At 45.7% G+C, this 22,673-nt stretch overlaps 1 protein-coding gene across 2 annotated transcripts; it reads right to left on the reverse strand.

Annotated features, from left to right (window-relative positions):
- Window positions 1–261: 261 nt before the first annotated feature.
- On the reverse strand, window positions 262–22,648 carry STARD7 (StAR related lipid transfer domain containing 7). Of its 2 annotated transcripts, XM_035117824.3 has the most exons (10): window positions 22,528–22,648; window positions 22,157–22,265; window positions 15,445–15,888; window positions 9,750–9,940; window positions 8,825–8,874; window positions 7,892–8,002; window positions 7,718–7,800; window positions 7,054–7,153; window positions 4,380–4,464; window positions 262–2,312 (listed from the first exon to the last, which is right to left on the reverse strand). In XM_035117824.3, exons 3-10 carry the CDS (start codon window positions 15,867–15,869, stop codon window positions 2,113–2,115), a joined length of 1,245 nt encoding a protein of 414 aa, XP_034973715.1. In that variant the 5' UTR covers window positions 15,870–15,888; window positions 22,157–22,265; window positions 22,528–22,648; the 3' UTR covers window positions 262–2,112. The 2 variants fall into 2 exon arrangements, with proteins under 2 accessions (XP_034973715.1, XP_034973716.1); XM_035117825.3 differs by lacking the exon at window positions 22,157–22,265.
- Between the last annotated feature and the right edge of the window lie 25 nt (window positions 22,649–22,673).

A 22,673-nucleotide genomic window follows, 5' to 3' on the forward strand; every position in this document is an offset into this window, starting at 1 on the left:
GACCTTTTTTACGTCTTGATGTGATAGTATGAGAAGGTACAATACATGACTGCATTGCTGATGAGCAGCAAGGAAACTAGCGTTGCATTTCCATTTAATCCCCAAGACTTAAAACCATCTTTGTTTTGGAGACAGAAATATGCATGGGGCATATAGGCATGTGACAGATGTTCCACACAAACAAACAAAACCCAAATTGTTCTAGTGGAAGGAGGTTTTGTCCCATTCATTCCCAAAAAGGATTGACTCATGAGGCTGTCATACCAACTGGTTACCTTTATTGGTGCTTTGGTTCTAATAAAAACATTAGCTTTAATTAAAAGCATCAGTAGCTATGTTTAACAGGTCAAACTGGCCACAGAGCAAGACCAAAGGGGTCTTCATGCACACGTTCATCCCACTCCGCCCCATAGAACTCTCCGCTCCCCCTGGAACTCTCAGCTGCCAAGTCAAGAGGTGCTTTCTCATTTTAGCACTGGATCTCCTCAACGCAACCTGGCTGTCTCCTTTCTGCTCCACATGAAGCTTCTTAAAAAGACATCACATGCTTCAATGCACAGAATGAGAGGGCGGGGAATGAACCTAATTTTTCACTGGCGCATAAGTGATTCCTTGAGGTTATTTATATACAACATCAAGCTTCACTTACGATTCATTCTACTTTGCGTTCTTTGAGGACTGTGCAAGGAGCAGAACCCTATCACTGTAGAAGTAGGTATCCTGGGTGTTTATCAGGACAATTCAGCTTATGGTGCCTATATCTGGAAGGAGAACACTGGCACACCCCTTTGCTTCACATTGAACACAATTGAAGGAAGTAGTGCACCTGTAAAGCAGGCATGTAGGAATGTCATCTCCCCCGCCAGCCTCAACAATAAATGAAGAAGTTGGGACTCACAAATTAGTACACTCTAGGTTGTGGAAGAAAACCAAGCCAATGATAAGTTATTTTTAAAAAACGAGAGTATGTAGGACAGACAGGTGCATGTGTGTCTTCAACTCCCCATCCTCTCCTGAAAACCAAACTGTTTGTGTTCAACTTTACTTTCTAATCTTCTTTTATAGATGGTTTCGAAGCCTTTCATGCCAAAACAAAAGCATGTTAGATACTCTGACCTGAGATGCACACACATACTAATGTCAGGTATTCCAGTTCTATTCAAGGGTTTCCCAAAGGAAGCTCAATTTCTTCCCCACCACCCTGGAAACATATTAGAGAGAAGTCGGCGGCTAATAGGCGCTTCTCCAAATCCAGTGACGAAATCAACTGACAAAACCAACTGATTTACAGTTGACACAAGCAGATCCTGTTTCTGCTTCGAATAACTATAAATGAAACATTTGGGGCTACCATCAGTTTGGCAAAGGAAGTAGAATAACTCCAGCCAGAACTTGAGCCAGTAGCTGTTGAATATTATCAAGCCAAGGAGGAAAAAACAAAACAAGATGCATAAAAATATAGCCTTCCTTCACTCTACAGGTGCCAGAGATGCAACAACACCACTGACCCAAAGCCTGGCAGTGTCTGCTTCCGGCAGCCTGAAGCTGCATTTGGTAGTGCCAGAGGAGGAAAAGCAACAGGCTGCACAGGTGGCACACACACGGCCCCAAGAAAGCATCCAGGGCCTGCTGAGGATGCAGAGATCCTGCCCCAGCAACAAGTATTTTGGATTGGCTTCACTCAACATGCCAGTGGAGGCACTGCAGGTGCTCATGTGCCACCGTACCTGTAAAAGGGTCAAGGCTTTGGTGGCCCTGCTGGTTTTGCAGGGCCACCTCTAAAAGGCACCTGGCAGCACCAAAGGAATGGCGGGGATGTGTGTGAAGAGAAAAGGAGAGGCTTTTGCCATGAACATCCTCACTGGGAAAAAGAAGATCACCAGAACACAAGTGGCACACAAAATTGCTTTACAAAGTTGCTGAGCCTGGCTCCCAATGGCAAGATCACTGCCCTCTGCTGAGAATGCAGAGGAGAGGGAGGAGTTATAGAGACAGGAAGTGACCAGCTGAACTAAGGTCCCAAAGGCATCCCTGCAATCTTCATCCTTTCCAGCTTGCAGAATGAAAAGGCTTGGGCTGCCAACTCTGAGCGGGGTTGGGGAGCACTCTCCTTTAAGCATAGTCTATCTTAATAGGGCTGCAGGTCCCTTCACCTTTGTGCTCCTGGCTGGGCATGCTGGCCTTCCCCTCCTTGCTGTCATTGCTGCCACACTCCAGGGACTTGGCAGAAGAGATATAGTCCTTCACTTCGATTTCCATGTTCTTGGCTTTCAAAGCTGCCATGTGCAGTTTTTCCAGGAAGTCTGGCATGCCTGAAAAGGAAAGAAAGGAGGAATAACAGAGAAGTCAACCCATATCAAACTCTCAGCATAAAAGGATTACATACGTATGCTAAGGCCATGAATCCAGACAAGAAAAAGGTTCTGGGGGTGGGCAGGTTCAGGTTCAGGTCTGGGAACTAGTAGTCAGCCCGTTCTAGATGGGGGTGGATTCCTGCCCCTCCCCCACAAGGAAGAGATGCACAGTTCCTTGAGGTGTTCCTTGAGTCATCTGTCACTTGAGACCAAGGTGGCCTCAGTGCCTAGGACTGCATATGGTCAGCTTTGGCTGTTGCACCAACTATGACTATTCCTGGACAGAGAAAGTTTAACCAAAGTTATCCCCATGCCCCGGTAACTTCCACACTGGAGTACTGCAATGTCTTCTATGGGGCTTCTCTTGAAAATGGTCAGAAAGCTGCAACTAGTACAAAATACGGCTGCACACAGCACCAGTTTTGATCAGACTGGATGTCTATTGAAGGAGTTGGCAACGTTTTCCGGCCGTGGGCTGGAGCATGCGCGTGGGCCGGACAGGCGCAGAAGCGATTTCCGGCGCTGTGCTGCCCATGTCTGGGGCACTGGAAATCGCTTCTGCGCATGTCCGCAGCGCCGGAAATCGCTTCTGCGGCTGCGCAGACACGATTTACAGCGTCTGCGCAGGTGCCATTTCCGGCGCCGCTCCACTGTGCTGGTTTAGCGCAGCGTGCAGGGGACTTGCCAAGTGGGTGGCTCGGTGACCGGGTGGTTCATGGGCCGGATAAACGGCCTTTGTGGGCCATATCCGGCCCATGGGCCGGAGGTTGCCGATGTACAAAGTTACACTGCTTATGTTAGTATTTAAAGCCCAAAACTACCTGGGTCCCCAGAACATGAAAGAATGCCTGCTCCCATAACTGCCCAAATGTTAAGATTTGTGGGGAAAGCAGCCCCCTCACCCAATGAGATCTGTGGGGTGGTGATCCACAGTTGGGCTCTCCTGGTGGTGGCCCCATGCCTCTGGAATGACCTGCCCTCTGAAGAACATCTCACCATGACAGTGTCATTATTTCATTCTCAGCTGAAGATGCACCTCCCTGCTCAGGCTTTTGGGGGAAAGGCAAGGCACACTGGTTTGGACTTTTATTGCTGCTGCTTTATTTGTGTGGAAATTATACGGGCTGTTTTTAATTTTAATTTTTAATTTTCTACCCTGTGACCATTAGGTGACAGGCAAATTATAAACATGGGGAAGTAAATAAACATTTAAAAAATCTGTCCCTAAACCCCATGGTTGTGTCTCTCGGAGCACTTTTGTTTTGGGACTCACTGGAGGCCTGTGCCATCTTCCGTGTGTAAGACAGTAACATCAGCCATCAGCTGCCGACTTTGCCATGTGGACTTGTGATACCCATGGCATCCACAGAGTGTGGCCTCTTTGGTGCTTTCAAAAATGGAGGGAGGAGTAAGCCCAGGCAAACTCAAGGGCAAATCCCACAAAGTCTGTGGGCAGTTGCTTCCACATAAACCTGGATATGACTGGTACTTTTAAAAAGTTATACTGTATGCAGTAATTCAAAAGGCAACATGGGTATCTCTTGTGAAAGCACTCTGATGAAAGCATTCTAAGGGTTCAGGAATGATCTTCCTAAAACAGAAGCAAACAGCCCTCAAACACCAAGCACAGTGACATGTAGTGCTGCAGAACAATACAGCCCTACGAGCCATCATGCTGGATCAGGACCTTTGATCTTAGGATCTAAAGGACTGCTTATGTCAGGAAGATGCTGGTACCAAGGAATCCCCAAGGAACACAGCAGTCATTCAAGTCTTCAATGGCCCTTTGAATGGCTTCTGGAGCCATTCTGGAGGACACCAGGGAGCATTTTGTCACTGATAATTTAATCCATGTCTCTGGCAGGGAAAGTTATCAGAGACGGCCTTTTTCAGCATCCTGATTTGAAAAAGGAGATCCCATGGCAAGCATTACACATCTGCTGGCAGAGTGTTCCCCTGGTCAACAAGTATAGCGCGAGGGTTTTTTTGCTTGTTAAACTGAGAGATCCCAATGCAGTGACTCACCATTGGAGACCATCCAGCTGACACAGTACCGGGGGAACACTGTCTGCGGGTTGTCACTGTACGTTAGCAGGTAGTCAAAGCCATTCTGAAAAGAGAAAGGGAGTTAGCAGGCCCTTCCTGGGAGGCCGACCAGCAAGGAACAACTCCATCCCTTTATTCACTCAATTTTTTCACATATACTTCTACATAAAGCCATGGAGAACAAATAAAAACACAAACCAAAGCAGAACCACTAGAAAGACTAAGGTAGCATGGAAATATTTAACAGAAGAAAAACCACACTCCAGGACCACCAAACTCAAGGTTCTAATGGACAAAAGAAATTCTTGGTGACCCTGACTTCTCAAACACTTAGCACCAACACAAATAGGTTGCCAGTCTGTAGTCCATTTGGCAGGGGCTGCTAGCTTTTTGGGCCCTGTGGCATACTTGGAAACTAAAGAACCTGTCATATGCCTCAAGCAACACCACACCCCATTTCCTTGGGCTGCAGCAAACTGCTTCTTTCAAGACTAATTTTAGTGGGGATAGGGACCTCCATGAGTCCCAGAGAAAGCAGCAGTGGGTGCCACAGTGAGTACCCCTGCAGTACAGAACTGATGTGTTCTGCTTGGATCATCTGGAAATGGCATTCAATGTTTAAGGTAACTGTGTATGTTAAGGAGGTTAGCTCCCATCTGGCCTTCTGAGGTGCAAGAAAAGTTTATGAGCATGGCATTGTCTCATGCAACAGCAAGACTAGACTTTATACACAGGCTTTATCCACCTGCAAATCATCTGACATCATATGGTTCAAATTTCAAGCCAGGAGCAGGCACACATTTGCCCCAAAGGGCATGGTAGGCTTAACTGAGAGGGCCCAGAAGCCAGATGTTCCCAGTCCTGGAGTATTTTTATAGTACTGTACTGTCCATCCTGACAGCCAATAGCTATGCAGGGTCTCAGGAGGCAAAGAGAGGCTCCCCCTAGCAATGCTTCCTGACTGAAACCCTTTTAACTGGAGGTACTGGGGTGTGAATGTGGGATCTTCTGCATTCAAGGCACTGTGCTGCAAGAGCTCCCTAAATACCCTGTTTTTCCTAAAATAAGACGTAGCCATAAAATAAGCCATAGCAGGATTTTTAAGCATTCAAGGAATATAAGACATCCCCTGAAAATAAGCCATAGTGTTTTTTTTTTGAGGAAAAATAAATATAAGGCGGTGTTGTATTTTCAGAGAAACACGGTAGTAAAAGCTCAGCAGCCAATCGGAATCACAGAAGCCCCGTCGGACGTTCGGATTCCAAAAAAGTTCACAAACCGGAACACTCACTTCCGGGTTTGCGGCGTTCAGGAGCCAAAATGTCTGAGGACCAAGGCGTTCGGGATCCAAGGTACTTAGTATCTAAGTATTCAGGTCAGACAAAAGAAATGTACAGTGTACACTTAAACAATAGAAACTCCTCCCACAGAAGGTAATGATGGCCATAAACTTGGATGGCTTCAGAAGAGGATCAGAAGTGGTGGTCCTGTCCAGTGATTTTGGATAGAAGTATTTCACAAGGCTGAAATGATTACTAATCAAACAACTATTTAGATGCAAAGACTGCTCGTTGGTCAATACATGATTCAGAAGCCCAAGACCTTACCCCAAAATATATTTTTGTTCACACCATGACAGCAGCAAAAAGAACAATTTCCAAAACACGGCTAAATACAAAATTGATGGAAACTTGCTTTTCACAATTATAGGACTTGGTCCTTAAGGAAGTTAAGCAACAAGCTACGAGAATGAAGAAATGAGAAGTTTTATGGTGTTTTATTAGTTGTGCTGTGACAAAAGAAAATGGATGCAGAGCACAAACATCTCATGGTGATCTATGGGAAGACATATTTATAAGATGGGCACTGATTGGAATTGCTTTCATTCAGACATGATAGGTCAGGCATCCCCAAACTGTGGCCCTCCAGATGTTTTGGCCTACAACTCCCATAATCCCTAGCTAACAGGACCAGTGGTTGGGGAAGATTGTAGTCCAAAACATCTGGAGGGCTGAAGTTTGGGGGTGCCTGTGATAGGTTGTACTCATCTGTGCGGGAGGAGGTTATTCATGTTGCTTATATTTGAAATTTAACAAAATGAAGGAAAGAGGATTAGACAAAATCATGGAGGATAAGGCTATCAATGGCTACTAGCCACACTCACTATGCTCCACTATATGCCGTATGCCGCTGAATACCAGTTGCTGGGAATCTCAAGTGGGGAGCAAGCAGTTGTGCTCAGGTCAGATGCTCTTTTCGTGCTTCCCATAGGAGGCATCTGGTTGGCCACTGTGGGAACAGGATGCTAGACAAGGTGGGCTACTCTTACGCAGTGGTGCTGCACCACAGCCCATAGAAAATCAATCACCCCTGTTCAAGACACACTCAACACCTTTGTAGGAATTCAGATCAGCCACAGTGTTCTAGGTGAGGGGACCTTCCAAATGCATTTTCATACTTTGAGGCCTTGATATGGGTCTCTCCGAAACTCATCCAATACAGGGAACATTAGAAATTAGACTCAACACATTTTTAAAAAATGGGTACGGTATTTTAATTCAATGACTACCACTTGGTTCAGTCTCGCCTCTTGGGTAGATAGCTCTGGGAAAACCACCCAACAAACTTTCTCCTGTAAACGTTGGCCACTCACCTCATCAAACGAATTGTGAGGGCGGATAACCATTTGAGATTCATAGGTTTGAACACGGACAAATTCAGGATCTTGAGGGACACTTGGGTGTTCAACCGCTCTGGCAACCAAACAGGAGAAAGAACATTTCAGAATTCATCACAGTTCAATAACTATTATAATCTGAGTAAGAATATATATGTCCCACCTTTCCCCAAAATGGGACTCAAGGTGGCTTACACAAGTTAAAGTAGATAAAATATGAAAAGCTAAAAACATATAAAAGGTAATAATTAAAGATAATTAAACTGAAACAGAATGGAAACAAATATATTAAACAAATAAAAAACAAATATATTGAAATACTGCAAGTTAAATGTATTCCACAGCTCAAAGATTTTTAGAAGAGTAGTGAGGAAAGCTCATCTAAATCAATAAAAAAGTATTACAATATAAATATATCTCAAACATATAGGTATTATCAGGTGAAACCAGCTGTAGGGCAAGTAGATTATACCTCCAGATGCAATTTTCATGTCTTCCTCTCCTTTCATTTCCCAGCATTTCCCCCCATAACCTCTCCAAACCTTGAGGACAGAATTATGCAAAGTAAGTAGCTCCATAAAGAAGTTTAATTTCCAGAATAAATGCAGCTGTATCTTCCACTTGGCCCAGGATCCCTTACCGTGACACAAGCACCATCAAATTGTTCTCCTGGTCCACACTGTACCGTCGCACATACACATAGTCCCGCGAGTACATTGGATACTGAAAAGAAGAAGACACAGCTGTAATCCTGGAGCAGCTGCCATCAACACACCAGTGTCATTATATGGAAGCCAGAGAAAGAAACACTCACAGGAAAATGAGTTACCCAGTGAATAACCTCTGATCCGGTGTCCTGGTCTCTCTCAATCACCTCCAGTTTGATGACTAGTGAGTCCCATTTCTTTCGATATTCTGTATCCAGCTAGAAGATAAGAATCCGGAAGAGTTCCCTTGAGATGATCCTACAATTTGTTTCTTACTTGTCAAAGTGCCAACTAAGAAATGATGAAATACTGTGACAATTCACTAGGAGGCAAGGTGAGTTTTATGCCTCCTGGATTAATCTGCATTTCAAGCACCCAGGGGAGGCAATGAAGTGATGTCACTTGAGCTTGTTGCGCCAGGTGGAGAAGCTTGTCCCAAAGGCCCTCACCTTGGCTACGAAAGGTATTAACTCTGGGTCCAGTTTCCCTTTATTACCAAGGAATGCTAGTAAGAATCAGAACTCAATTATAGGGAGCAAAAGAAGGTACTAGCATTCAGTACAAAGCTTTCAGGATCCCCATTTACAAAATAGGAGGAATGGCCAGACATGTCCAAAGGCACAGAAAACCTGGGGGAGGCATCATTTGGAAAGGTGGAGCTGCACGTCATCTTGGCACACTCTCCCACCAACCATGACCAACTACTGCAGCCAGGATCGTTGGCTGCTGGTGCTCCTGGTTGAGCAGAAATGCAGCTGAATTGAGATCACTGCATTCAGGTGCCCTAGTAGTCAGACATCTCAAAGAACAGGGACAGCAGCAAGAACAGAGGCATTCAAAACACGATATGAGTTGAATCTTCATTGCACCAGCCTTCGCCAAACTGGTGTCTTCTAGGTGTTTTGGACTACAACTCCCATCAGCTTCAACCAGCACAAAATGGACAGGAGGTGAAGTCCAAAGGCACCAGGTTGGTGAAGGCGACATTAGAGACATCCTTCAGTCAGTGAGGGGCATGGAAGAGGGATGAAAATACTCACTTGCACATTGAAAAACTGCCTAGGTGTCACATCTGTGTATTTCCCAAAGACTACAAAGAAACGACAAGACATAAATTGTTTTTGTAATTTGTTAATGTTCTATATGATGGTTTTTCTACAGTATAATGCGTCGATGTTTTTGTCAAAATGTAAATCTAACGCAACTAATAAGTTTAACAATAAGTGACTAACAAGTTTACTGCTGGCAGTGATAATACTACCACTATGATTAATGCATGGATTTCAGTTACTCTGTCCGTACTAATCTCTTTGCTTCTCATCAAGAGAGTCTCCAACCCCATCCTCCCATGGAGATGACATCTTTTTTCTTGCTGTTTATATGCAAGTTCTGATGTGTGTTTACATAGTGCCCATAAGCCAGTGCCACTTTTCCAATTCATGTCCACCTGCAGACTAACTCTACAGCTACCAGCAAACATGTAAACCATGCATCTATGGTGTTTCCCCTGAACAAGCAGGTGTCCACACCAAATTTCCTCACTTTTGCTTGCCTTCTGGTGAGTAAAGCTACCCACAGCCTCTAGCCTGGCTAAGAAAATAAACTGCAGGTGTCCCTCCTGCCATTTCCTGCCTTATCCAAACTGCAGCACAAGCAAGGCTGTCCCTGGAGCTCTCCAGCAAGCAAGGGGCTCAAGGAATTGGGAGCAAGGACAGAGGGGTACTGCATTTCCTGTGCATTTCTTCCCCCACCCCACCCAACCCCAAATGCAGAGACTTTTGCATTTGTTTCTGCTGATTAAAAAAAGCCTGTGAACCCTGCCCAGGTTAGAATAACTGTTTTTATCCCCTTTGTTTTTAGTCTGTGTTCTTCTGAAAGCCACTTAACAAGTTTGCTATTGTTTTTTCAAGTGTTCTTGCCACACAAATGGGCTTCCAAGTAGGAAATCCAGGAAGCAGGAACTACCTCGGTACTGATACAGATGAGTCCCTCCAATTGGGCGCCGCCATAGCTTGAAGTGCTTCTTGTCCATCACCATTTCCCAGCTCTGCTCCCTGGAAACAGAACCTGCATCCTTTGGCTCCTGTGTCTGGCTCATTCCTTTGTTACTCTGGAACACATTGATTTCTTCCATGCGTTTCATCTCTTCTGCAGACCTTGTGATGAAAGGAGGACAACAATCATCAGTCAGGGGTTGCTCAGTCTGATTCAACCTATCAGGACAGCTTAGATTACCACAATCACTCCGATTCTTTGGTTTAGAACTGGGATGGGGAATGGGATGGCATTTTTATGAGAGCCAATGTTGTTTGGAAGCTGCAAGCAGGATGTATGCATGAGTAGCACCAAGTCCACAATTGTGTTCTGTAGAAACACCCATTTCCAGTATTATCATTTATTTCATTTAAGAATCCCTGACAGCCTTGCCCGTCTTGGAAAATATTCAACAGAGCTAGCTATAGGGTGGCTTCTAATACCTGTTTAACTATTTTGCATATTTATTGTAGGACTGGTGTCCAAAAGGGTTGGATTTTGGGGCAATCCCACATGTGGAGATATGTACTGATAGAAGTGCAGCCTCTCCAGCATTTTGGTGAGGTTCCTTGGTGTATCAGTGCCAACTTACATGGTGTTATGTAACATTTATAGGTAAGTTTCAAGGTGAGTTTCCTTCTTTTGGCTGAGATGGATTTAAAGAGAGGTTTAGACTACAGTTTAGTTCATTGGGTAGTTTATTTTATAGCCCATGTCATGCTCCCATTGTTTTTTTATTGAAATGAGGGGATTTGTGGGATTCTGAAGCAGTCTTTGTACATTGTGGATGCCATCCCCTTGCCATGTCCCTCTACTGTCAGCAGAAGGTTTTCAAAGGCTTAGTGGCTGCTGTTTTTACTGCTGGGTTGTTTAAGAAGCATGCAGTTGGCAGTGTGTTAGCCAGGGCGTTTGGGTGTCCCCTAGTTTGTCCTGTATTTATTGTGTCAGTATGGGTTTATTATTTTTGTAGGTCTATTAGGCGATATAAGCCTTTGGGCTCATCAAGTTTTTGTTAGGAGGCTTTGGACTGTGTGATGAAATAGTGGATGGTTTTCCTAAGTTTGTTTTGGAGGAATGGGTATCCTGTGATGTGAGCATTTTCAATCATGTCTATCCAGTGTTCCAAACTAGCTGGGCACCACCCTTTGTGCCTAGCATCTCCACCTGTCTGGCTGCAGTGAGCTGGTCTGCTGGGCACAGCGGCAGCAAAAGATGTGTGTCTTTTACTGCCACGCTACCCCTGTGAAACACCTGATTCACCCAGCAGCGCAGCAGCAAAATACATGTCTCTTTTTTGCAGCTATGCAAATCAGGAGTTTTGCAAGGTAGCAAAAGATGTGACTTTTGCTGCCCTGCAGACCCCCTGATTCACCCGGCATCAAAATAAATAAAATATAATTTTTTTAAAATTGCTGCAGGGTGAATCAGATGTTTTGCAGGGTAGTGGGGTTGCAAAAGATCTGTCACAAAATCCTAGGTAGAAGGATTACTAAGTATTGGAGGGGCCATAGCTTAGTGGCAGGACACATGCTTTGCATGCAAAAGGTTGCCAGTTCAATCCCTGGCGCTTCCAGTTAGGGCTGAGAGAGAATCCTGTCTGAAATCCTGGAGAGCCACTACTAAGCAGTGTAGGAAACACTGAACTAGAGGGAGCAATGGTCTTGACTCTGTGGTAGCTCCCATTATCCTATGACACTTGGACAAGATAACTCCTGCCCAAATCTTATTTACTTCAATGGAACTTGCACAGCTCTATCCTGGGTTGTTGGGCCTCTGCACTAATTTATTCACACCAAGCTCTTGTACAGTTCTATCCTCAAGGATAAAGGAAATGTTTTATTTAGGTACTTAAAGGCTGCCTTTCAGGGTTGCTCCACTCAAGGCAACTCAAAACACAATCCATAATACATTACAAACTATTAAAAAATGAAAGTATAATCTAAAAATACAGTAACACATCTAAAAGAGATATTGTCAGAGCAGTATAATATCAAGAGAACATACTGTACACATAAATGCATGCAGCAAAAATAGCAAACGAAAACAACTGTGGCCGATAACTACCAGGTTAAAGTAATCCGTGTAGGGGCCAAATAAGCATGGTGCCACTACTGAGAAGGCTGCATCTCTAGCGCCTGGCAATCCAATACAGTGGTACCTCGCAAGGCGAAATTAATTCGTTCCACGAGTCGTTTCGTGTTGCGATAATTTCGTCTTACAAAGTGCGGTTTCGCATAGGAATGCATTGAAATTTAATCAATGCGTTCCTATGGGGGGGGAGAGTGCAAGAAAAGGCGCCGACTCACCCGCCATGGCCGCTCCGGAGGTGTTTAAGGCTCTGGGGAGGGGGAAGCAGGAGGAGGGGTAGGGAGAGGCTCCCTCCCTCCTTCCCCAGCAGCCAGACCCTCGTGCCCAACCAGACAGCCAGCCCGTTCGCACGCAGGCAGGCTTAAGGTGAGTGAGGGGGGATCCAGCTGCTGCAGAAGCCGGGCGATGGCGGCCGACGGAAGCGCGAGGCGGGCTGGCTCTCAGTCTGACTTTCTCCTTGCGGCGCCCTGCTTCGTCTATGGTACGGCCATAGAAAACTTCGTCTTCCGAGTCTACCAAAAAATCGCAAAACGTTGCCGTCTTGTGATTTTTTTGTGCTGCGAGGCGTTCGTCTAGCGAGGTACCACTGTACTTCTTAGCAGAGGGCCCAGAATCAAAGATTCATAAAGGTTTTATTCCATAATGTGTTTGTCAGTCATACATCAGCTGTGTAATTCTCACAGCCCACCGAAAACAAGTTGATGATGGCAACAAAGGAAGACACTGATACTATGTTATTTTGGAAGCTGCTAGAAAAGATAAGAGTACAGCTGCTTAATCTTAACCTTGTTACTAGAGACAGAAGCCTTAACAAAAGCAAGTGCTAGCATCCAGCTGGTTTCAGGTGGCCTCTTGGGACACTGCAACTTGAGCATGATTACACAAAGGATGAAACATATACACAACATGACCCGGAAGCTGTATGCCAGCTCCCTTGGACAATAAAGTGAGATGAGCACCGCAACCCCAGAGTAGTCCGCGACTGGACCTAATGGTCAGGGGTCCCTTTACCTTTAAACATGCAGAGACCTGAGGTCAGCAATATGCTAATATCTGAAAAGGTTACTCAAGAGATTCCTTTAGACTGGGTCAAGAACAAGTTCCTCTCTATAAAAGCTGAGAGCATGTCAAAATATTAAACACTACTTACGGTGAGTTCCAGTAAAGTCAGCCTCATAGTAGTACAAAAAGTTCTTACCAGCCACCCCCCCTTACAGGCACATACTTGAAGACTGCAGACCATCTTGATGGTAGGAGGCAGGGTAACAAAAAGCCTCTCACACCAGCAAACTAAAGAAGCTGAATTTTCATTGAAATTTCCCAATTCAGCTGTAAGTCCCAGAGACCAACAAAACATGCTTCCAAAGGACTAAAGCTGAGCACTTTTGCAGAGTCTGCAGTAGGACGTTCCAAAACTGTGTGTGTGAGTGAGTGAGTGAGAGAGAGAGTGAGAGAGAGATTGCATGCCAAACATACACCATGAATAGCTAGCTTCCTTCACGCTTTTAATCTCTGAACCAGATTCATGAATGGAAACATTAAGAGGGTGCTGCTGTCAAATCTTTGAAGAACACTAGGGGTCACAAAGGGAAGAGACAGTCCACCACACAGATGTCTGACACACAGAGATTTCTGATGCAGGCACTTTGCAGCATCTTGGGATCCAAGAGGAGGAGGAGGGTCTGGAAGGCAAGCAAGCCATTCCCAGGTTTTTACCTCTAGGTTGCTGTTGGCATCCGTCTGCCTCAATAAACAATGGAAGAGTGCACCATCTGGGGTAAAGTCAAACTGTTCGAGTTACAGTGCCTGTTGTGGCTGCAGAGACCAATACGGGAGAGACATGTTTTGCAAGAGAATTAGAGATAAATTAGAGTGATGGGTCTACTGCTGGTTATTAACTTAATGAATCACTGGTGGGTGTAATGATTTCAATGTTTTTATAACAGTTAAGTCACTTACAGGAAACTGTTGTTATGTGGCATATTAAATACTTTTAAAATTCAGTGCGAAGGGAAGTCAAGAGATAGCATGGGAAGTTGTCATGGACTGGTTGGATGCAGAGAAGTGGTGGGAGGCCCAGTTGGGGAACCTCCACAGGTAGAAGGCTCAGAGCTGGTAATGGGATGACAACAAGTGGTCAAAAGGGAGAAGAGGGAGCAGATTGGGAGGAGGAGGTGTCAGAAGCTGAAGAGGTAGCAGGGCTTAATGAGCAAGTGGAGGCAGGCTGGTCCTGCTGTGATCAGCTCTCCTCCCCCCTGGTCTCCTAGAAGATGCAGAGAAATGAAGAAGGTGGAGCATAGAGAAACAAGACGAAGGAGCCGTAGTTTGCTGGGGAAGGAACCTTAGACAGCAGTGGAAAGGCAGGGATATTTAGTCTTCACAACTGCCACAATTTGGGCAAGACCTACTGGGGAAAAGCCTGTACTGTTTTGGTTTCTTTGAATAGAGTTAACTTAACTGACACCGGGTGTTTTATTGCTGACCTACGCCTGACTCTGGCTCCTGACAGTAGTTTAGAAAACACAATTTCAGCTACTTGAGACTATGTAGAATGATGAAACCTCTGCACCTTGACTGTAAGCCATGAGCCATCACACCTATTACGACCAATCTATCACCTCTCTACCTATTATCACTTTGCTTGATTATTTAAATATTCCTAGCTGAGGATGACTTATAATTTTTTTGAATACCAATTAACAGAAATGCCAACTGCAGCAAGATCACACACAGCCCTATTATTCAAATGACACCATAAAAGAATCACTGGCCAGAGTCCTCCAAGCCAGGAGCTGGTCAGTCTTGCCCCACTGTTGTCCAGTAGACCCAGAAGAACTCCTGGGCCACTAAAGGGACAAGGCTCCCCCTCCCCAACTCAGTCACAAGTTTCATTTGACAGAGAAAAAGATAAAGTTTGTACAGTCATCCATAGAGCAACAGCTATTTATTTGGGTGGGAACCACGAAGTAAATATTCCACCACATCTGGCACTGCCTCCAAAAACACAGATCAAAGCCATACCTCGGGTTGAGTATGCTTCAGGTTGAGTACTTTCAAGTTAAGTACTCCGCGGACGTGTCTGGAACGGATTAATCCACTTTCCATTACTTTCAATGGGAAAGTTCACTTCAGGTTAAGTACACTTCAGGTTAAGTACAGACTTCCAGAACCAATTAAGTACTTAACCTGAGGTACCACTGTACATTGATTATTGCCTTCATTTTATGGATCAATGGTCTCATTAGACAGTAAAATTCGTGTTAAATTGCTGTTTTAGGGGGTGTTTTTCATCGTGTGGAACGGATTAATCCACTTTCCATTACTTTCAATGGGAAAGATAACTTCAGGTTAAGTACGCTTCAGGTTAAATACGGACTTCCGGAACCAATTAAGTACTTAACCTGAGGTACCACCATACTAATTTCAGAGCAAAACATGAAAACAGAAATAAAAGGAATATGCCATGTTATCCACAAAATTTAAGAGCACACAATGTTTTCTGTCTACAATGGCCCTTAGAAGGAAAATTAAGACCCACCTTTTCAGCTCCTCTTCTTTGATCCTCTCCTCTTCCCACAAGAACACACCAGTGACGGCTGCCATCAGCTTGCAGGCACTGGCATAACGCCCTAGGAACTTGCGCCACAAAGAGCTGAAGAGGCTCTTGCGTGTTCTCTCAGAGTAGATGTTACTGTACAGCTGTCCAATCTGCTGAGCGCGCTGGACCCTTTGGCCGGTCACATAGCTGCACTGGTTGGCCAGCAGTGAGAGTAGGTTTTTCTGCCTTGGACATTGCTCTGTTCCTTTCCGTAGCCAGGTGAGCAGCCACTGGTACCTGTCTTTCAAGGACTTCTCATTTTGCCAAACAAGTTGTAGTTTCCCTTTGTAGCCGATGAAGCGGACAGTATTTGTGTAGTAGGAATAAATGCTGGAGGGAGGCCTCCAATGAAGTGGGTGGAACATTCCTGCCAAGCCTCACAGACTTGGGAAAAGAGATCAGAACAGAAAATTAGTCACAAAAGATGCCAACAGAAGTCTTTCACACCTACGTGCTTAGAATATGCCCTACTAACTTTGCAGCTCTGTCGTTCCCAGGCTGTAGTCTCATGCTAGGCTTCCAAAAGCCACCAAAGGATCAAAGAAGCAAGTGTAGTCACATTGGAAAGCACCCCCACCCCTACCCCCTCCCGCCAACAATCCATCAAAACCTTGACAGAAGACTTCTTTACCTCACTAACATCAAATAGACGAAGAGCAACTATGGAATTTCAATTACCTGAATGACAGTAATGCAATTTCTAAAAGCTCTCACCATAACAGACCTTTGCTTTGTTCAGTGTGAGTATGCATGATTTTTCTGTGTTATTGCATAGCAAAAAGTTTCTAAAAAATTATTTTGCCCTGCTGTGTTTTATAGATGAAATCACAAGCCACTTCATCCAATTAACATATAGCACAACCAAGAGGATTAGTGTACTGTTATTCCAAATGCATAATTGCAGTTACTATTTTAGTTTAGTCATTCTATTTATTTAAAAACAGAATTTACTCTGTTGTTTGAAATTAGACTAAGCAAGCTCATTTAGGCCAAAAGAGAAGGTGGCCAGGAAATTTACAATACACCAGCAGATAGGTCAGGTCATGCATTGTTTGAATCTGTGGTTTCTAACTTTTCGTTCTGTCCAAGCACAGTCTTTCTTCAAGTGGATAACAAGCAAGTCCACAAGAAAATATATAAATTAATGACTAGCTTCTGTCAGCCAGCACAGTAATAGTCAACAGGAAGAATACAGGTTGAGGGGAAAAATTTAGTCTGAAAATGTCATTTTGAAAGCTTGCTTCCAGGATTTGAGCAAGTAGCTTGTCTAAAAAAATATGTCGCCCCAAAAGCAGTAGAATCATTGATATGGCTTGTGGGGAAGAAATAAAAGGAACACAACTACACAAATCAAATGAAAGGGGCCAATTGTTCACTCCATTTCTTTGCCAGAAATTCTGCTTATCAAACTGGCTTAAGAGGAGACACACCCTCTCACAATTTTCCAGTGATTTGACCTCCTCTCCAATCAGAGGACGCGGGTGGCGCTGTGGGTTAAACCACTGAGCCTAGGGCTTGCCGATCAGGAGGTCGGAGGTTCAAATCCCCGCAACGGGGTGAGCTCCCGTTGCTCGGTCCCAGCTCCTGCCAACCTAGCAGTTCAAAAGCACGTCAAAATGCAAGTACAGTGATGCCTTGCAAGACTAATGCCTTGCGCAGCGAAAAACTCGCAAGACGAAAGGGGTTTGCAAATTTTTTGGTGACTTCCAAGGCGAATTTTTCTATGGCTGTGCTTCGCAAGACGACCATAACATCCTTCTGGACCATCCAAAGGCAGGCATCCCCAAACTACAGCCCTCCAGATGTTTTGGCCTACATCTCCCATGATCCCTAGCTAAGAGGACCAGTGGTCAGGGATGATGGGAATTGTAGTCCAAAACATCTGGAGGGCCGAAGTTTGGGGATGCCTGGTGTCTAAAGGGCTTGGGAACTGGGGGCACTGTCATACAGTGGTTTCGCTCCTTCCTCCTGGACCGTGTTCAGAAAGTGGTGGTGGGGGATGAGTGTTCAGACCCCTGGGCTCTCACTTGTGGGGTGCCTCGGGGTTCTGTCCTCTCCCCCATGCTTTTTAACATCTACATGCAGCCGCTGGGAGAGATCATCAGGGGGTTTGGGCTGGGTGTTCGTCAGTATGCGGATGATACCCAGCTCTACCTCTCTTTTAAATCAGAACCAGTGAAGGCGGTGAAGGTCCTGTGTGTCTGGAGGCGGTTGGAGGATGGATGGTGGCTAACAGATTGAGATTGAATCCTGACAAGACAGAAGTACTGTTTGTGGGGGACAGGAGGCGGGCAGGTGTGGAGGACTCCCTGGTCCTGAATGGGGTAACTGAAGGACCAGGTGCACAGCCTGGGAGTCATTTTGGACTCACAGATGTCCATGGAGGCGCAGGTCAGTTCTGTGTCCAGGGCAGCTGTTTATCAGCTCCATCTGGTACGCAGGCTGAGACCCTACCTGCCAGCGGACTGTCTCGCCAGAGTGGTGTCTGCTCTAGTTATCTCTCGCCTGGACTACTGCAATACGCTCTACGGGGGCTACCTTTGAAGGTGACCCGGAAACTACAACTAACACAGAATGCGGTAGCTAGACTGGTGACTGGGAGCGGCCGCCGAGACCAAGTAACACCAGTCCTGAAAGACCTACATTGGCTCCCAGTACGTTTCTGAGCACAATTCAAAGTGTTGGTGCTGACCTTTAAAGCCCTAAACGACCTCGGTCCAGTATACCTGAAGGAGCGTCTCCACCCCCATCGTTCTACCCGTACACTGAGGTCCAGCGCCAAGGGCCTTCTGGCGGTTCCCTCACTACGAGAAGCCAAGTTACAGGGAACCAGGCAGAGGGCCTTCTCGGTAGTGGCACCCACCCTGTGGAATGCCCTCCCACCAGAGGTCAAAGAGAACAACCTTTAGAAGGCATCTCAAGGCAGTCCTGTTTCGGGAAGCTTTTAATGTTTGATGGATTTCTGTATTTTAATATTTTGTTGGAAGCCGCCCAGAGTGGCTGGGGGAACCCAGCCAGATGGGGAGGGTATAAATAATAAATTATTATTATTGTTGTTGTTGTTTTTGTTGTTGTTTTGTTTTGGTTTCCGTCGCGCTTCGCAAGACGAAATTTTTGCAATACGAAGCGACTCGTGGAACAAATTAATTTTGTCTTGTGAGGCATCACTGTAGATAAATAGGAACTGCTACAGCGGGAAACGGCGTTTCCATGTGCTGCTCTGGTTCGCCAGAAGTGGCTTTGTCATGCTGGCCACATAACCTGGAACAGGGGTCAGCAACCTTTTTCAGCCGTGAGCCGGTCCACCGTCCCTCAGACCATGTGGTGGGCCGCACTATATTTTTTTGGGGGGAAATTAACGAATTCCTATGCCCCACAAATAACCCAGAGATGCATTTTAAATAAAAGCACACATTCTATTCATGTAAAAACACTAGGCAGGCCCCACAAATAACCCAAAGATGCATTTTAAATGAAATGACACATTCTACTCATGTAAAAACAGGCTGATTCCTCGACCATCCATGGGCCGGATTGAGAAGGCGATTGGGCCGCATCCGGCCCATGGGCCTTAGGTTGCCTACCCGACCTGGAAGCTGTACGCCGGCTCCCTCGGCCAATAACACGAGATGAGCGCTGCAACCCCAGAGTCAGTCACGACTGGACCTAATGGTCAGGGGTCCCTTTACCTTTACCAATCAGAGAAGGAGCCAAAAATAAACAGGCTCTCTCCTGGCTCCACCTTGCTTTCACAGTACAGTAAAACCTAGCAAGTGATCTGCATTAGCAGCATTAGCTTTCAGTCTTTCAAACAGCCTAAGCTTAACAATCACCCAGCAATGACCCTGGTGCAGGACCATTAATAGTCACTTCTGTACTCCAAGCATGAAAGAGGGAGAAGTGTTAAGACAGGCATCTTTTTGCAGACAAGGGTAGAATATTCTGCAGCAGCTGCAATGGAACACCCTCACCCAGGATTGCTTCAGGCTTTGCACAAGAACATTAAGGTAACAGATACCGTATTTTCCACTCCATAAGACGCATCCTTTTCCTCCTAAAAAGTAAGAGGAAATTCTGTGCGTCTTATGGAGCGAATGCATGGTCCCTGGAGCCGAATTGCCCAGGGGCGAAAAGCAGATAGTGCTTTTTTTTTTAAATAGAAATAGCTAAAGGCTAACAAGAGGGAATGAGGGTGTTTAAAGGAATCCGCTCAGCAGCTGATTGCAAGAGATCAGGGAGGGCGATAAGAGACCCTGGCTCCCTTCCTACCCCCTTCCCCAGGCCTCCATTGTTGTGTTTCCACAGCGACATGTGACTGTCTGTACAAATGGCTCCCTTTCCTTTCCTAAAGAAGCTGCAGAACTGTGAGTTGAACTCCATAAAAACAGGGGTTCCCCCCCCTTTGCAAGATAAGCTCAACAACTTTGAGCTTATCCTCAAAAATGGAGCTTTCCCCCTTTGCTGAAAAAAACCAGGGCTTTCCCCCTTTGCCAAAGAAGCTGCACAACTTTGAGCTGATCCCCCAAAAAACAGGGCTTTTCCCATTTGCAAAAGAAGCTGCACAACTGTGAGCTGATCCAAAAAAAACCCCAGGGCTTTCCCCCTTTCCTCCTCTAAAAATTAGGTGCGTCTTTTGGACAGGTGCATCTTATGGAGCGAAAAATACGGTAAATGAGCAGCTGCTGTCCCATGCACAAACCTATTAGTCCCTTAATGGCCAATAAGTTTGTGGACAGGAGCAGGAAGCTGGGGATTCAATCTTAAAACCAACATTCCTATCAGCTTTTGCAATTCTGTGCTGACATTGATTCTTTGATGAGACCACAGTAACCCACTTACAGCTCTAACCTACATTGGGAGTTGGAGATTAGTCCCAACAGCCTTATTCTCTCAGGTGTTACAGAAAATTTGGGATTTAATACAGCTGCTTTGGAGATTAGACATTGGCATGCCTTCAAGGTTACAGAAGCCCTCCAACCCTTCCAGACAGGTGCAAAGACCCTTCCTCCTGTAAGTCATTTGAGGCCTTTTGTGCCTCCTGGACAGAGGGTAGTAACCAACTAAATTCTACTCAGTGGAAACCCACTGAAATTAATGGACCTCCGTGAGAATTTCACCCAAATCATTTACATGGAAATATTTAAATTTGCAAATTATTTATAAAGGCTTTGTTTACTGGCACGAGATGGTTACAACAAAGAACGGAAGCGGAGAACAATATTCCCTAGGTCATAAAGCAAGTAAATAGCAAAGCTTCCTCCAGGAATCCAGGTCCAAATCTCTAGATCAGCCTTCTTAGTGGCATAGGAACTGCACCCAATTCACTGCAGGAGAAAAAGAAATGCTACAGATTTTCAGAGTGAACCAGGTATACTTAATTACTGTGAAGGCTTGCAACATTAAACCCACCATGGGGGAATCCCTTGCAGATGACTGCAGTGCCTGCAGAGACAGGCAGTAAGAATGTATTTTCTCAGCAATGCCCAAAAAACCACCATGGTGCATATACACCAGCAAAACCAGACACCTTCATCTGCCCCAGCTGCAACAAAACATGTCTGCCCCATACTGGTTTCTACAGCCACATCAGGCACTACAATTCCCAGAGTGGTTTAACAACCAATCCTTCCCAGAGAACTCTAGGAATTGCACCTTTGCAAGGGGAATAGGGGGCCTCCTAAAAACTCTCAGCACACCTAACAAACTACAGCTCCCATAATTCTTTGGGAGAAGCCATGACTGTTTAAAATGCTCTTACAGAACCAGAAATGTACAGTGTGACTGTGGCCTTGGTCAGGCCCATTAATTTCAACAGGGGTCTACTAGGAGTAGGAGTAGCACTAAATGCAACCCTGCAACCCTGATGATTATTCTGTTTATTTACTGTATTTGTATACTGCCCTTCATCTGAGGATCACAGTTAGAGGTGTGTGATATATCAATATTTTGTCTCTTGCTGGTATGAGGTTTAATATTTCCCCCCCTGTAATGTAGACCTGGCAGGCAGGAAGCAGGTAGGTGGTACACTCTCCTTCCTTGGAGGTTTTTAAGCAGAGGTTGGATAGCCATCTGTAAATAGGCGCCATGTGGAACCTAGATAGTCTACCTGGCTTTCTAAACTTGATCTACACCAGTTCCCAATTTGTTACAGGGCCAAATTCAAGGTGTAACTATGGGTATATAAAGCCCTTAACAGAACAGTAATAGATTCTCCAGAAATGTTTAATGGTTTAGATCAGGCATCCCCAAACTTCGGCCCTCCAGGTGTTTTGGACTACAATTCCCATCATCCCTGACCACTGGTCCTGTTAGCTAGGGATCATGGGAGTTGTAGGTCAAAACATCTGGAGGGCCGCAGTTTGGGGATGCCTGGTTTAGATAAACATGCTATCACTGCTTAATTTTTCATTTAATTAGACGCATCAATTTTAGATTTTTATTCTTTTCAATATTCTCCTGGATTATTGTAAGCTCCAACCTTATTTCATACATGGTGATCTATCAAGATATCAATGTTTAGCTGGCATTATACCGTGATATCGAAAACCAGAAATTGTCCAGCCCTAATCACAGTATAAAAACACACAACATAGTAACAAAATCACGTGGCACGTTAAGCAGCTCAACTCCGGCCCACCAGCTCCGCACCCACCTGTCGCAGCCGGGACCTGCGCTCTCGCCTACGCGTGTGCTAGCATTCCATTGGGAGGCGTGCAGAATGTGGCAAGAGGGCCTTCGCACGCAGTAGTCCCACTTCGAGGCTAAAGGGGAGAAAAGAAGGGCGAAACTCTTAGACTCGGCCTCGGCATGGAAGGAAACGTGAGGGGCTTCGCTTGCCGGTTCTTCCTAAGGGGAGCCTCTTCCCACCGAACTCCGGCCAGGGCCTCCCCGAGAATTCGGCGGGACAGACTACCGGGACCGAGTACCAAGCCCTCCCGCGAGGAGCCTGCAGCCGTCGCCGCTTCCACTCGCTGTTTTGCTATAGAACCGGCGGCGGGCGGGCGTCCTTCAGCACAAACTCACCTGGCGACGTCCGGCCCCTCTCGTTGTTGCCAGGGGCGACCCGCGCCCAGCGGCCTAGCTGTCTAAGAGGCGACGAGCCCCGCGTCGCTCCAGCCTGCCGCCCTCCGCTTCCCCTCACAGCAAAGAAGCCCCCGCATGAGCAGCAC

Source organism: Zootoca vivipara, chromosome 6 (assembly GCF_965207765.1).
Source record: "Zootoca vivipara chromosome 6, rZooViv2.hap1.1, whole genome shotgun sequence".
NCBI classification, from domain to species: Eukaryota; Metazoa; Chordata; class Lepidosauria; order Squamata; family Lacertidae; genus Zootoca; species Zootoca vivipara.